We start from the raw sequence: 15,603 nt of genomic DNA, 5'->3' as shown, positions 1-15,603 counted from the left end.
AAGTTTGTGATTAAGTTTTAAAAAATAGTTGTTAGGAAGGAAAATAATTTTACTGCATTTTACTGTTTATAAGATTGTTGTCCTAGAGCGAAGCTTTGATTTAAATCAGTCTCTTTCCAGAGTCCCTGTAGCCCATACGTCTGAAGTCAAAGCACAGCTTGCGTTGGAGAGACGTTAGTTTCCTTAGGACCTACCTCCCTTCTAGCATTAGCTTGAATGTCTCTGTTGTGCATATGCTTACACGTAGTCTAAGGACAGATTATATGTATAGGGTATGTGCTAGAGCTGCTGCACCCTGCTGCGTACCGTGGGTTTCACGCTGAGGTGCCAGGCACGGTTGCCCACTCTGCCCTGCGTACCTCCGTGCGGACAGAGGCAAGCCCTTCCATGAAGGCTGAGGAGGAGGAGAATACCCCCGCTGGGCCCCGCACCTCCTTCTGCCATAAGCCTTTAGCGTGCTCCCCGCCTTAGGCATGGTGCCCTGGCGGGAACACGAGGCCCCCCCGGCTCCGCCCCCGAGCAGAGCCGCGCTCCTATTGGCCCCTGACCTCCTCACGTTTGCATGGGCGGGACCCCCTCCCTGTCCACGCGCCGGGTCCGAGCTGTTGTGAAACGTGAGGGCGGCGCACGTGGGGCCGTTATGTAACGCGCAGGGGGGATAGGGGCGGGGAGGCGGCGGGGCGGTGCGCAGGCGTGCGTGCAGGTGGGCGCGGTGCGCATGCGGAGCCCGCCCGACTGGTTCCGTCCTCTCCTCCCGCCGCGCCCCTCCCCCAGCCAGACGGCGGAGGATCCCGAGCGACAATGAAACAGCAGCAGCAGAGCCCTCAGCCGCAGCCCCCCCAGGCGCAGCCGCTGCCCGCCTCTGGCGGGGGGGTCCCGGCTTTCCTCAGCAAGCTGTGGGCGCTGGTGGGCGAGGCCCCCAGCAACCAGCTCATCACCTGGAGCCAGGTGCGGCGCCTCGCCCGTGTGCGCTGGGGGGGGGTGGTGGTGTCCGTCGGTCCGTCAGCCCGTCAGCCCGTGTGTGTGTATGTCGTTCCTTCCCGCCTTTCTCCGGCGGCAGGCACTTGGGGCCTGCTTGGGACGGGGGGGGCAGGAGGGCCTTCCGAGGGGCCCGGGCCTCGGCGGGCGTGGGGCGGGCGGAAGAACCGGGTACGCGCGCTTGGTTTGGCTGGGGTCCCCTCAGCCGGTCTGGGGGAGCGGCCCCACCTTCCCCGGCCGCTCTGGGCCGTCGCGGGTTTCCTAGCCCGGGAGGGGCAGTCAGAGGGCTGTTTGCCTCAAACCCTGTCTTGTAGCTGGGGGTAAGTGGGGAGTATGGGCGCCGGTCCAGACTGAGCAGGCCGGCTTCGCCGGGAGGCCGCTGCCTCTGAGCTTGAGGGACTGGGGCATGAGGATAGGGATCCGAGAGCGATTGGGCTTTGCGTGCGGAGCGCCGACAAGCAGTTGTTGTTGAGCCGTGGTACGGCAAGCACAGGGCCGCGGTGGGGTTTCCAGGGCGGGTTGGCGAGTTCGGGGTGAAGCGGGGGGGGGGGGAGGGGCGCTACGTAACGGCGTCCTGCCCGGGGTGGAGGGGGCCGGTGATGCTGGGGGTGCCAGTCCATCTTGCGCGCGAGGCGGGCGGCAATGGTTCCCCCGCGTGGCACCCGAGACCTCCCGCTCACTGCGGGGAGCGGCCCGCCCCCATTGTTGGCCACGTGGGGCCACGGCTGCCGGTCTTCTGCCCACCTGCTGCGGCGGGCGCCTCACCACCACCCCCCGCCCATCACGGCCGCTGCTGGAGATGGGCAGGGTGCGGGGCGAGTGTCGCTCTGCCTGTTGCACCCGTCCTGCTGCCTGCAGGTTAGGCGTGCGTGGTGCCTGTGGCGATGGATGTCCAAATGGAAGACCTGAGATGGATGCCCTCTCGTCTTGAATCCCGTATGTTCGGATGTAGAAATAATAAATAAGCATCCGAGCACAAGAGTTACAAGCGTCTTAAAACATTGCAAGGCAGGAAGTAACCACTTGGCAGATTTGCTATAGTAAGCATCATTAACTCTTCTGATGAATGCCAAGCAGGAGGTTATTTATTTAATTTTTCTATATTTTTGGTGTTTTAAAAATAATTATTAAATAATAAGTAATAAAATAATTATTAAAATACTGAAAACAATCCTGTCCTCCAACTGCATCAGCAGCTTCAAGTGGTGTTGAGATGGCAGCTGTTGTCTGAGCTTATTTTAAATGCTTAAGCAACGATAAAATGCTTTTCTTAAACATTTTACTGGTAATGCATTACCAGTAACTTCAGCCAGAACTTCCTGAAGAAGGAAACAGGTAGACTCGGTACATTTTCTCTTTGTTTGTTTGTTTGTTTTTTTCCTGGGCGAGAAATGCTAAAGGCTACATGACGATTGAGATGTTGTCTAATTTAAGAAGTACTGGTTTTGCCACTTGCACTTTCAGTGGAGACTTTCCAAATTAATTGCTTATCCTTATCTCAAGGAAGCAGACCACAGCTATTTGGTATCCTTGTAGTATTTTCTAATTAGAAATAAAGACTAATTGGGGTTCTGCAAGGCTGTTTGTGGGAGGAAGATAGACTAATCACAGTTGATGTTATTGGCATGCAGTAGTTTGTGTGTGGGGAAGGTATTGGGATCACTTGCTGCACAAGTGACAACTTTTGAAAATGAGCTGCGTCAATATTATGGGTACAGAAAGTGTACCAGTTTAACAGGAAAGGAAGAGTACAGCTACTGTAATATTTCATTTTCCACCTATGGCAATCCATAAGTTTACTCTATATGGATAAATGCCATCTGCAGCCAAACAGCTGAATTCTGTCACCCTGCAAACCTATCTCCATGAAACTATGGTACGTGTTGTCCATGGAAACACATATGAGGAGTACCAAACAAAGTGTTTGGAAGGTTGCTGAATGCTTCAGTCAGTAACACTAGCAGTTGAAAACTGTATTTAGCTCTGTAGTAATGCTTCAGTGAGTTAAAGTCAGGCTTTAATGTCTGTACAGCTTTGCTGTAAACAGCTGCCGGGCCAACAAGAACTAGTAGATGTGTTTCCCAGATTCTTGTGCAGTAGGTCTGAACAATGTCAAAGTGACAGTGAAGTGAGGTACTGCAGGTCACTGTAGTACACTTGTTTGAGTATCTTCAGATGGTGGTTTTCAGTAATGCATAGGCTAAAATGGCCTGTTCCTGCAATTTTCTTTGCTTCCCTTTTTTCCCTTCCATTGACATGCTCAGCAGGAGATAGGTAGGCAGGCTTTACTGGGAAGTTTTTGTCTTCATACCCTCTTCTCAGTCTTGAGCTCCTAACTCATGCAGTGGTAAGCCATTTATAAATCCTGTTGCTAATGATTGTTGTTGGTCTGTCAGAAACAAACTCCTGGGCAAGGATCATCACATGGTCTCCTGGTTGGTTCTTTAAGCTTGGGATCATAGAACTGCTGTTGTTTGGGAGTAAGAAACAAATGTGACTTGTTTAACTAGAAAGGGCTTCTAAGAAGATGCAACATCAGTGCTGGTATCTGTCAAAGATGGTAGATTTCTCATTAAATACAGGATGAGGGTACTGTGGAGGTACAGGCAGAACCGAAACAATTTTGAAGTGGCTGGTTTGGATTCTGCCATATAGTTGTCCTTTGGTTAATGGAGCACAGTCATTGAAGAACAAAGAGCTGAGGCTTCTATTTTAGTCTAGGCCTGTGGATGAAATAAAAGATCAGTTCTCCCTCACAATTGGCATCCCAGGAGAAGGGGGATGCAGCCTTGGGTGGTTACCTTTTTGGTGACTCCAAAACCCAGCAGACACTCTCAGGTCTTTGACAGCTCCATCCAGTCTACAACTCATTTTGAACTAATCATGCTTTTATACCAGGAAGCAGAGGAGACCTTAGCTGGTTGCTAGTGTTTTTCCTTGCACAGTCTCTTTGTTAGATTACTTCCCAAGTCTTTGAAGCTATGTGCAAAATGTATAGTATTGTCCTCTAGTGAAATTATGGTAATTGTTGGTAAACAAGTAATTTCTTGAGGAAGCCATGAGTAACAATAGAGATGTTCCCTTTCATGTATAGATAGGGATTGTAAATTGATAATACTTCCCAGCTGCAGGCTTTGTACGCTTTTTGTTGTGGAAAATAGTAGGCAAGCAGATCAGTTACCTACTGCATGCACAAAGGAAACGTTCCTATCTGATGATTAATTCTGAAAGCCCAGCATGTTTTCTCCAGTGGTCTTTAAATATCTTAATGTGTCTCTCTCATTTTAGAATGGCCAGAGTTTCTTGGTATTGGATGAACAGAGATTTGCGAAAGAGATTCTTCCCAAGTACTTCAAGCACAACAACATGGCAAGCTTTGTCAGACAATTAAATATGTGTAAGTTCTTGGCTTTTTGCTTTCTACCATAGTTCTAGATCCTGTGCATGCTCAGTTACAGACCGTACCCTTTGAGCAGTGGCCCTGGGTTCTCTGCAATTAGGTTACTGTCTTAACCTCAAAACTGGTAACAGGATAGTTGGAACACTGTAGTTTGAATTTCTTAATGTGGACTTTGAGAGTTATTTGGGGTTTTTTCTTCTTTTTTTCTTTAAAGATGGCTTCCGTAAAGTTGTTCATGTTGATTCTGGTATTGTCAAACTGGAGCGAGATGGTCCAGTAGAGTTTCAGCACCCATATTTTAAGCAGGGCCGGGAGGACTTGTTGGAACACATTAAAAGGAAGGTTAGTGAAAATTCAGTGGAAAGCTCGTAAGTATTGAATGAATAGCAAAGTTAATGTCAGCTTTAATAGCAGGATTGTGAGTGCAAATAAGTTTGGAGTTGAGGAAGCAGTCTGCACCGCTCATATATATATATTGACTTATTTAAAGATATTTTGGGTGACTTGACTGGCTTCCTTTAACCTTTGCTGTCATTATAGGAAGTTTCACAGGTGGCAAAAATAAGCTAGTTCTGCAAGTACAGCGTTTTACAAATGGGTATTAGAAGGCGTGCAGAGCATGCTTTGACTTTACCATCAGTAATATAACAGTCTGCTTGCTTACGTAGCTTGTTTAAGCCCAAAGCTACAGTAAGCATTAAACTTCGCACCAAATTGGACAGCGGGCAAACTTATAAATGTTTGTTATGCTGCCAGATGTGATTCTGAAATGTGTTCTGCCATTACTGTGAGTCAGGTAGAGATAATGAATAGAAATGCAGCATTTAAACTGTGGTGAGGGGTGTACTTGTTAACGTTGGATTATTGTGAAAGACTTGGGATAAAGTAGATCGCTTAGGAGAATGCCTGGCAAATCTGAATGTGCACAAATGTTTGTAACAACTAAATGTGTTGTGGTGGCAGCTAATGTGGTGGCAACTGTAAAAAGAAATTTCTGTGTGTTTCTGTTTTTTTTTCTTATTTGATGCTTGGTATATTATTGACTTAAATGCATAGTTTGTCAACACTAAAGGAAAATATACTTCATCACCAAAAGAAAATAGTTAACAATAAGTCAAGGAAAGCATTGTTTCTGGATTCCAATCTTTTAAAGGTTTCTTCTTCGAGACCTGAAGAAAACAAGATACGTCAGGAAGATCTCTCCAAAATAATAAGTAATGCTCAAAAGGTGCAGATTAAACAAGAGACCATTGAATCTCAGTTGTCTGCGTTGAAGAGGTAATTTGCTCCACCAGCAACCAATCCTTAAATTTGAGTAATTATGATAATAGATACCAGCCAAAGACCTAATTTTTAGGTGTCTCTTGATTTTTATTTTTTTTTTATTTCCTAACTTTAAATACTGCTTTATAAAAATAAATTTCAATAAAAGCATTGCATTAAAAAATTAATATTCTGATATGGCTAAAAGTAATAGGCAGTGCTGGTGTTTGGAAAACTGTATACTAGTGGGCAATGAAATAACACCTTTAATAGTTCCATAATGGTACTGCGGCTGAATATTCAGCTTGGCTCTTAGCATGAAGTATGCTGGTTTATGTCTTCAGGTTTGAAGTAGTTATGTTTAGTTTGAGGCAGAGTTTGGTTTGTGCAAATTGCTTATGATACTTTCTTATTACAGTTAATGTTTTTGCTCATTACTTTTTGTTGTTGTCTTCATTCCCCCACTGATAATAGAGGCAGCATAGGATAACCTACAGGTGCATGCATGACTTGAGAGCTTGTTCTGTAAAGATGCTTTCAAGGGGGATGTACAGTTGCTCATAGGTAGCTTGCCATCTAGCAAGAGGTATCTGAGGGAGGACAAGCAGGTTTGATGAAAAATTTGAAGAACAAGCAGTATAGATGAAGAGCTATTGTTGTTTAGTGGTGAGAGGAAACTGCATTCTTGTGCTCTTTGGACCCTTGCTGCTGGTAGGAACCAGTTTTATGCTTGTTTTTTTTATTGTTATTATTTAATCACTAGAATCAAGAAGAAAAGTTAACCTTGTTACAAGAAAAAACAAATGCTGACTGTATGTGTAATAAGAATTGCAAATTAGGGAATTAATTGTTATTTTTAAGGGGTTGGAAATTCTCTGCAGGCTATTTATTGTTTGGGTCTCCATTTTGTAATCATTTGCTAAGGTTGCTTACTGTGTGACTTGTTTTTTTTTTTTCCCTACATGCAATCTAAAAAGACATTTCAAAGAGCTTTAATGAAGCCAGCTAATCTTAACAAAAATTATTAATGTAGATATTCTAAAACTTTTAAACCATTGTTTACAAACAGAGAGAATGAATCCCTGTGGAGGGAAGTAGCAGAACTGCGAGCAAAACACTTGCAACAGCAGCAAGTTATTCGGAAGGTAAGGTTCCATTGAGGCATTATATGTGAATGTGTGCGTTAGTGCTTCTGAGATAGGAATACTGTGCCACATGTTACCTTGCTTCTCCCTCACTTTTTTTGTAGCATGTGAAATGTCTTTTTAATAGAAAAAAACATCAGGGTGGTGAACAAATCTTTGTGAAACAAACATGCATAAGGAGAAAATAAGGCCAAACTCTTGTAAACATTTTCAGAAGTTCAGGAGTGTTGTACATCATTCATTAAGGTACCCTTAAAATGGTCCATCCACTTTGTTACTTCAGAAGTCGAATGACTAATGTTCTGTGTTGGATGATCATTGAGTGGAACCCACTGATAGTATATTGGCTTACCTTAATGGAACAGATTTATAATCTGCCAAAACTGATGTAAATGCAAAGAGTTCCATACTTTTTTTTTTTTTTACGTATCAGAAATATATAACCACTGAAAGCAGCCTCGTAGGAGAGACTCTTACTGATTACTATTTCCGGTTTGTTCAAGCCAGATACGTACATTTAATCCTTAAATTGAAAACATAAGGGAAGAAAGTCTAACATTTCAAAAGGAAAGGCAGCTGATCTTGATAATCTGAGAGAAGCAAATACAGTGTAGAGTGACTAACAGTAGTGGTTTGTATCTTACAGATTGTACAATTTATTGTTACCTTGGTGCAGAATAACCAACTAGTGAGCCTGAAACGCAAGAGGTAAATATGGTCTTAAAAACTTGCTGTCCAGTCCATACACTGACACGTTTTGTGGACTGAAACCAAGGACTTAGTTTTGAGGTGACTTTCTTCCTATACTCTTTCTGATTTAGGCCTCTACTTCTGAACACTAATGGACCTACAAAGTCGAGTGTGTTTCAACAAATCGTGAAAGAACCAGCTGACAGTAACCATCATGTAAGTATTCTTTTATGCATATTGTTTGTTAAGATGAAGGAACTAGTGGAGGGGCAGACTGATCAAGCAGCTTGTTTTATGGGGAATAAAACATAGCTGTGTACTGAGAGCTGTCAACTTCTCCAAGTGGTACACTGTGTTGTGTTTCCTTCAGAAGCCAAGTGTGTTGAAAGTCACCATTCACTTTTCAGTATAAGCATGTATAAGCCAGTTACCTGTGTGTTAAATGCAGCTTGATGTGATCCTTCTGAAAGCAGTCTGCTTTTAATAATAGAGTTATTAGAAATAACATATGTATGTTGTATTTGTATTTCTGGAAGTTAGGCACCTGTAGCCCTATGCAGGGACAAGGATCCAGTGTGCTGCTCTGCAAGGCAGCATCCAACCTAGCAAAATCATGTCAAGTCCCTGTGCCATTTGAATGTATCGTGTCACTGAAAGTTATTTTCTGCTGTCCCAAATAATGGTTGGTGGGGAAATTCTTAAAATGAGGGCTGGAGCATGAAACTAGAATTAATAGCTTAAACCAAAGTGTTATTTAAACAGCAGCCACTTTTTAATATTTTTTGTTCTTGCGTAGTCCTGTTGTCACAGCTTTTTTTGTTGCTTTTGCTGACAGTGCTAGGATATTTTTGTTTCTGTGGCGGCAGTATTTATAAAACATTGTTTTCCTGTAGCTGCTATTTTTCATCTTGTTCATTTTTTTTTGTATGGTTTCTTGATTAAATGTAGATCTGTACAAACAGCATATAATCTTTGAGGTGTAGGACAGCTTTTACAATTTAAAATTGAGGCATTGTAAGATACAATGGTAACTGCCAGAATGCTGAAGCTCTTTGTCTTTCTATCCCCTGACACTCTTTAAAATAATTCTCAGGTACCTCTCAACAGAAATGAGGGCTTAAAACAAAGGGAACAGATTTCAGATGACATCATTATTTATGATGTCACTGAGGATGTGGGAGATGAAGAAAATCCTGTGGGTGATGAAGAAAATCCCATGGCTGATGAAGAAAATATTCCCACTGCACCAGAAGCAAATGAAGATTCCACTTCTAATTCTTCAAAGTAAGATGTCTCTAGAAGTGTATATAGATAAGTGGCTTTCAGTGTTGTGGAATATGGAATAATTCAGATGTCTTAGATTTTTTTTTTTAAAGTAATAGAATTATTCAACACTCCTGCACGTATGCAAGGTTAACCTATGAATTCACACTAGGTTCTGATCTACTTACCTCTGGATTTGTTCGAAACAGTTAATTGGCTGTTGGAGTTTTAATATGCAGAGGATAGAAACTAGTGAGAAGCAGTCTGTATTATTGTATTCTGTTGTTAAATATAGTACTTCTCCAAAGACAGAGTAAGTGGTGTCTTCATACTTTTGGTTATGAATACAGTCAGGAATGACTTCCCATGGTTTTACAGCATGTGCTGTTTGTCAAATGTTGCTGTGGTCTTTGAACTTTATTAAGCCAGTTAATTTCAGGGTTTTTTTTCTAGGATTCCTAGATGACTGGGATTTCCTGTTCAAGCTTGCTGTGAAATTAGTCAATCCCAAGTGTTTTGTGACTGTGTTCCTTCCTGTCTGTAGTTAGTACTATAGTACTAGACCTAGTACTATAGAAGTAATTTCTCTTTCAATTCTGAGCATTTGAATCTTGGTCCAGGGATTGGCTTGCAGCTCTGTTCCTGAGTTGCATGGTATTGATAGCACCTGTTTTATGCCTTAAGGAATAAAACTTAGATATTTGGACAGATTGAAGTACCTCCCGTATGAAGATAGGCTGAGAAAGTTGGGGCTGTTCAGCCTGGAGAAGAGAAGGCTGCGTGGAGACCTCACAGCAGCCTTCCAGTATCTGAAGGGGGCCTATAAGGATGCTGGGGATGGACTCTTCATTAGGGACTGTAGTGATAGGACAAGGGGTAATGGGTTCAAACTTAAACAGGGGAAGTTTAGTTTAGATATAAGGAGGAAGTTCTTTGCTGTAAGGGTGGTGAGGCACTGGAATGGTTTGCCCAGGGAGGTTGTGAATGCTCCATCCCTGGCAGTGTTCAAGGCCAGGTTGGACAAAGCCTTGGATGAGATGGTTTAGTGTGAGGTGTCCCTGCCCATGGCAGGGGGGTTGGAACTTGATGATCTTAAGGTCCTTTCGAACCCTAACTATTCTATGATTCTATATTTCCATCTTACAGAATCATAGAATATATGAACTATACTTGAACTGGTACGATTGTTTTTGTTCAGCTGATATCTGGGAATGCATTCCCTAGTAGAAAAGTTTTAAGAAGATATGGCTCTGGTATAGAAGACAGCACAACTAACAGCTGCTTAAGGGTTAAGAAAACCAGAATATGGATAAAAGCAAATTACTTGAGACACTTAGTTTTTAGGTTGCCTTCCTGGTGTACATAAGGAAAGTACTGTTGACTGATGCTCCAGAGTTGATTCTGTACAAAAGGAAAAATGCATTGAATGCGTTATCTGTCTAGTTTGTGGCCTAATATGTTTAGGTCCACTTCATACTTACTTTATATGCAAGCTTATAGTTGTTCTAATGTGAAAAATACCAGTGTTCTTCTATCTTTTTAGTAGTTGTTACTGTGGTTTAGCACACCAGTGTCTGCTAGCTGAGCTGCATTAACAGTGTTGAGCACTACAGCCCCATATCAATGGAAAATAGATATTTGGAGTATCTTGCCAAGTTCTGTATTAAAAAGTAGTAGGAAGGTTAATTTCCTTACAGTGGTTTGACTAAAGTGGGAAGTAACTAAACCTGTAGAATACTCCCAGTTTAATGAGTGTATGAAAGGCTTTAATTAATTTGTCTCACATTACAGCTGTAGTCATTCTCCTGATATTGTAATTGTGGAAGATGATAATGAAGAAGAATATGCTCCTGTAATTCAAGGGGATAAAAGCACAGAATCAGTTGCTGTCCCAGCTAATGATCCACTCAGCCCTGTCGGTGATAGCACAAGCCCACTCATGTCAAGTGCTGTACAGCTGAATAACCAGTCAACATTAACTGCAGAAGATTCTGTCTCAATGATGGATTCCATACTCAGTGAGAACGGAGTCATTTCACAGAATATAAATCTCCTTGGAAAGTGAGTAGCCTGGTCTTTTTGAGGTTTTTTCCAAGTATTAGAAATGATTGTTTGACTTGAAGTAAGAACATCTGAGTAGTAGTTCCTGTTGAGAACTTTTGTTTACAGGTCACCTTTATTCTATCCACCTTATAAAGATCTTCGTACTTTTAAGACGAGACCTTTAATTTTCATTGTGAAGTGAGTGAGTTAGGGTACATAATCTGACAGTGTAATGTTGTGAATGTCATTTGTTTACTGTCAGCATTTGTCTGTGTAACTCTTGGAGGCAGTGGGACTCATTAGGGCTAGCTGGGTGCAAGAATCGCGTCTCTGGTAATGTCGTGGCATAGTGTTATGGTGTTGTGATACCTGTTTTGGAGCACCTGTCTGCTTTTCTTGGGTTGAAGAGGCTAAAAGTTTTTCTTTCCAAAGGTTGTTTCTAATGAAAGACTTGGTTCATTATAGTTCTGGTGAAGAATTTTAGATGCACGTAGTATATCTGTGTAAAGCATAAGTGCGGATTTCTCCTTCTTTTGTTAAGGGATATGAATAAAATATAATTTGTCTTCTAGGGTTGAACTTCTGGATTATCTTGACAGCATCGACTGCAGTTTAGAGGACTTCCAAGCTATGTTATCAGGACGACAGTTCAGCATAGATCCAGATCTCCTGGTTGAGGTACTCTTCACTGGTTAAGTATTTTGGTGGTACACTACAGAAAATATTTGTGTGGGTTGTTACTGTTTAAAATGGAATTAAAACAACAGATTATCCTTTCTTCCCTCTAAGAAAGGAAAGTTAGAAGTATTCGTGAGCGTGTTTCTGGGGCACTGGTATAATTTTGCGTGCTGCACTACTGGTCAAGTGAATGTTTAACGTTTTGATTGAAGAATGGCTTTCTTAATGTATTAATGCTTATATTTCTTGCTACATGAACTCAGACACCAATTAGATAAATACTTTTGCTTTGAAATAACCCAGCACATCATATGTGGGCTTCTCAATGAGCTGGTGTTAAAAAGGTTCTTGGCATTTATTTTACAAGTTTGTTTGCCATTTCACAGTATTTCTTAGGAGCATGTTCTCAGTTTCTCTTCAGATTTATGTCTATTAGAATGGTCTAGGTTGGAAGGGACCTATGCATGTCATGTAGGCCAGCCCCTTTGATCAGAGCAGGGTCAGCTTGAAAGCTGGTCATGTTCCTCAGGACCTTGTCTCAAATTCTGAAATCTCAGAAGATGGGAGATTCTTGGGTGCCTGTTCGAGTGCTTGACTGTTCTTTGTGAAGGATTTCCTTAAGTCAGTCACAGTTTTCCCTGCTGCAGCTTGTAGCTCTTGCCTTTTGTCCTTTGTCCACCTCTGCGGAGTTTGTCTTCTCCATAACACCTCTTCGGAGGCAGTGGAAGAGTGCAGTTGTTCTCCTTTGTCTGCCTTCCTCAGAGAAGATTAGCCAAGCTCCCTCAGCCTCTTGGATGTCACATGGCCCTCTGGACTCCCTCTAATTTGAAAACTCTTGTACTGGGAGGCCAAAACCTGGTCACTCTTCCACAGGTGGCCTCACATGCTGAGCAGCAGGAAATGGTAATTTGGCCCTCCTGGCTGTGGTTTACCTGTAGCAGAGCGTGTCTCACTGTAGCAAGGCCATGCTGCTGGCTCATGGTGGGATCTTGCCTACTGTGACTCCCTGCTACCCTCTCCGAGGGGCTGCTCCCTCTCTGTTCCCTGACTTGGTGCATGAGGTTATGGTGTCCTAAGTGCGCTTGCCTTTTGAACCTTATGGCCCTTCTGCTTTGCTGAGATCCCTCTTGACAGCAGCTCTACTCTCCCATGTACAGATGACTCTCTCCCTTTTGGTTTCACTTGAAGACTTGATCAGGGTATGTTCTTCCTTATCCGCAGAGTTCTCTGGGCAGAAACATAAGAAGGAAGTGGTATTTTAACACTGCAGCAAACTATGTTAGACTAAGTAGACACAATGTGGTTGTTTCCTTTGTGACTGAGGTTCATGTAATTCCAAACCATTGTGCTCCAAAACAAGGTTTTCTCTACAAAAGTGATAACTGCCTTTAAATAAACTTTAATCCTGATGGAGAGTGAAAACGGCAAGTACAGGGATTATTCTCACACGTGCCAACATGATGTTCATGTATTTTTAATAGCAACACTGAGATACCTAAAACTTGATGTGTTTTGTCTTATTCAGCTTTTCACAAGCTCCGTGCAGATGAATCCCACAGATCATATCAATAATATCAAAGTAAGTCTGAAATCCATTGCTCGATGTGCACAGCAGCGAGTGATGCAAACTTCATTCATCCTTTACCGTTTTCTTTACTGGTATAACAGTACCTTTTTCATGATCTGGCTTTGGAAGCTTCCATGCGAATAGGAAGGCTGCAGCTGAACTCGTCCTGTTAGGTTTTAAACAGAAAAGGGAAACGTACACCCATAAATAACATCCTTCAGAACTTGATGGCCTTGAGGTCAAATGCCCATTTGTTGTACCAGTCTCTTGATTTCTGTATTCTGTAAGAGTTTAGTACTTGCAAACATAGTACCCGCTTTGTCAGAATGTTTTCATCTGTATTGTCTGGTGGGAAAAGAAATGAGCAAGCAGCGGAGCGAAGATCTCGCTCTTTGAACTTGCCCTGTTTGTTTATGAGCATTACTCTTGGCTCTTTGTTGAGCAAGCCAGTGCTTCCATTTCACATTTTCTCAGTCTGTGAGTATGGGTAACGGATACCACTGCATCCCTTCGCGAATAAAAATGTTTTGTAAGAACTGGTCAGCTGTGTCCTAGTGGCATTGGAACAGGTTTCAGCATGTGTTTAAAATTTTGCTCTGTTTTCCAGATGGAGACAAAGGAAATAGAAACTACCAAGAATAATGCTGGTCCTACGGCTTCACATGAGACACAAGTTTCTAAGCCCAAATCAGGTCAGTTGTAGTGCTGTGTTAAAACAGTTTAATGGTTGAACAAGCATTGTTCTAAATACCATCTCAGTTATTTGCTCTTTGTCTGCTTTTGTGGCATGCTGATAGGCAAATAACCAAAATACCTACCATGTTTGGGTTTGGTTTTTTTTTGGCACAGCACCAGGTGCAGAGAACCTGGGGGTTTTGCAGGAGAATCTGAACAAATAATGTTATGCATGAACATAGCAATCCTTTAATTACTCATTTAAAACTAACACAATGGTTTTTATTAATTCTTCAGATCAGTTCTGTGGGTTCGGTTTTGTTTGCACACAGAAAGGCACGTGAACTGATGATGCTTTGGGATTTTTTTCTCCTTAGATAAACAGCTCATACAGTACACAGCATTTCCACTCCTTGCATTCCTTGATGGGAACCCAGGCTCCACCATTGAGAGTGGGAGCTCTGCTGTGGAAACTCCTTCCTGTGTTGACAAACCCCTTGAAGTGGATGAGCTGCTGGAGAGCAGCCTCGATCCTCAGCCCACCCAGAGCAAACTGGTGCGGCTGGAGCCATTGACAGAGGCAGAAGCGAGTGAAGCCACGCTGTTCTATCTATGCGAACTTGCCCCGGCACCCATGGACACAGACATGCCCTTCTTGGATAACTGATGCAACGGGGACTCTTTATATAGCCATGAACTATTTATTTAGAATATTGTTTGGTATATGAGTTTTTTTGTAAATCACTGTTTTATGTAACCAGGTAACGTGGAATCCAAAATACTTTTCCTACGTTACTTCCTACAAGCAACTGTTTAACTGTGTGGTTAGAACAGCTGTGAGGCACGGTTGGCAATACCAAGTTAAGACTTGCTGTACTGCTGTGAAATACTTGGTATTACACATATTGCTAAGTATCCGGGTAACTGAAAACTTGTTGATAGTAAGCTTTATGATTTCTTATACTTCTGGTCGTACATACGATGACGTAAACTAGTAGTGTATGGTTAGAGAACACTGACTTTCTGTATTTTGGTTTTTTTTTTCTATTTTTTACAACATTTTAACAAACATACGGCTTTTTGGGGGTGGGGGGGACCAGGACCTGATGTAGGCTTTTTTTTTCCCTGCTTGAACTGGGAACAAAGTGCCTGTACCTTGCAAAATCTTGGTTCTGCCTTACTTTCACTTCAGCAGAAGTGCTCACACATAGCACAAACCGGGGAAAAGTTCTTCACAGCCACCAGGCCCCTTGACTGCATGAGTACTTTTATCTTGGACCATCTATGCTGGTAAAATAAATGTTACTTAAGTAAGTAATTAGTGTGACACTTGTTACGAGTTGTCTCTTACTCCATGTAGCAGATGGATCTAACAGCCCTTGTTCTTCCTGCCCAAGTAGCTGTGCAGTGAGGTCTGCCTCCATGCATGTTTATTGGAAAATAGTTTCATTGTCTTCAGCCTCCAAGGTTTATTTATATACCTCCAACACAAGTGGCTAATGCAGCAAACTGGTTTTGTGTGGTAGTACACAAAAGGCTGTTCTCTCCTTTGTTTTCTGAGAGCCACAGCTTTCCTTCCAGCTGAAGAGCTCCGGAGCAGAAGTGTTTCTGTCAGTCACTGAAGTCTTCTACCTTTATTCAGATGAAGGTGCTGGGAGCTGCATTACATGGCTACATGCCAGAGGAGTCACTAATGACTGGTGAAGGTGCTGCCAACATACTTAACTAAGCCTTGTCACCCTGAGTTCCTGATTCAGTGTAAGCAGGAAGTTACACTGCTTGTGAAAAGTTTCCTTCTTTCTCTGCCCTCAAAGCTGTAGCTGGGGAGGTCTGAGGAGCTCCAGTGTGCAAGATATTCCAGAGCAGGGAGAAACTGGATTTAGTAACTTAACAGGATATAT

The 15,603-nt window shown here is 42.7% G+C and overlaps 1 protein-coding gene across 2 annotated transcripts; it reads left to right on the top strand.

Annotated features, from left to right (window-relative positions):
• Nucleotides 1-712: 712 nt before the first annotated feature.
• Nucleotides 713-15,020, top strand: HSF2 (heat shock transcription factor 2). 2 transcript variants are annotated; one of them, XM_062632405.1, is made up of 13 exons: nt 713-948; nt 4,267-4,375; nt 4,593-4,720; nt 5,532-5,656; nt 6,711-6,786; nt 7,433-7,494; nt 7,608-7,692; nt 8,570-8,760; nt 10,531-10,800; nt 11,355-11,460; nt 12,986-13,039; nt 13,635-13,719; nt 14,080-15,020. In XM_062632405.1, the coding sequence occupies exons 1-13, from the start codon at nt 802-804 to the stop codon at nt 14,367-14,369; spliced, it is 1,728 nt and encodes a 575-aa protein (XP_062488389.1). In that variant the 5' UTR covers nt 713-801; the 3' UTR covers nt 14,370-15,020. The 2 variants fall into 2 exon arrangements, with proteins under 2 accessions (XP_062488389.1, XP_062488390.1); XM_062632406.1 differs by lacking the exon at nt 12,986-13,039.
• Nucleotides 15,021-15,603: the final 583 nt, after the last annotated feature.

Source organism: Pezoporus occidentalis, unplaced genomic scaffold (genome assembly GCF_034315485.1).
Source record: "Pezoporus occidentalis ecotype Australia unplaced genomic scaffold, CSIRO_AGI_Poc_V1 ctg39, whole genome shotgun sequence".
In the NCBI taxonomy this organism is placed as follows: Eukaryota; Metazoa; Chordata; class Aves; order Psittaciformes; family Psittacidae; genus Pezoporus; species Pezoporus occidentalis.
This window is presented reverse-complemented; position numbering and strand designations above follow the sequence as displayed.

What these genes read in the sequence shown, in the direction of transcription:
- HSF2 (XM_062632405.1), top strand. Translation starts at nt 802, where the DNA reads ATGAAACAGCAGCAGCAGAGCCCTCAGCCGCAGCCCCCCCAGGCGCAG. An exon ending in AATATAAATCTCCTTGGAAA is followed by an intron (nt 10,801 to 11,354) that starts GTGAGTAGCCTG and finishes TTTGTCTTCTAG; the next exon opens with GGTTGAACTTCTGGATTATC. An exon ending in ATCATATCAATAATATCAAA is followed by an intron (nt 13,040 to 13,634) that starts GTAAGTCTGAAA and finishes TCTGTTTTCCAG; the next exon opens with ATGGAGACAAAGGAAATAGA.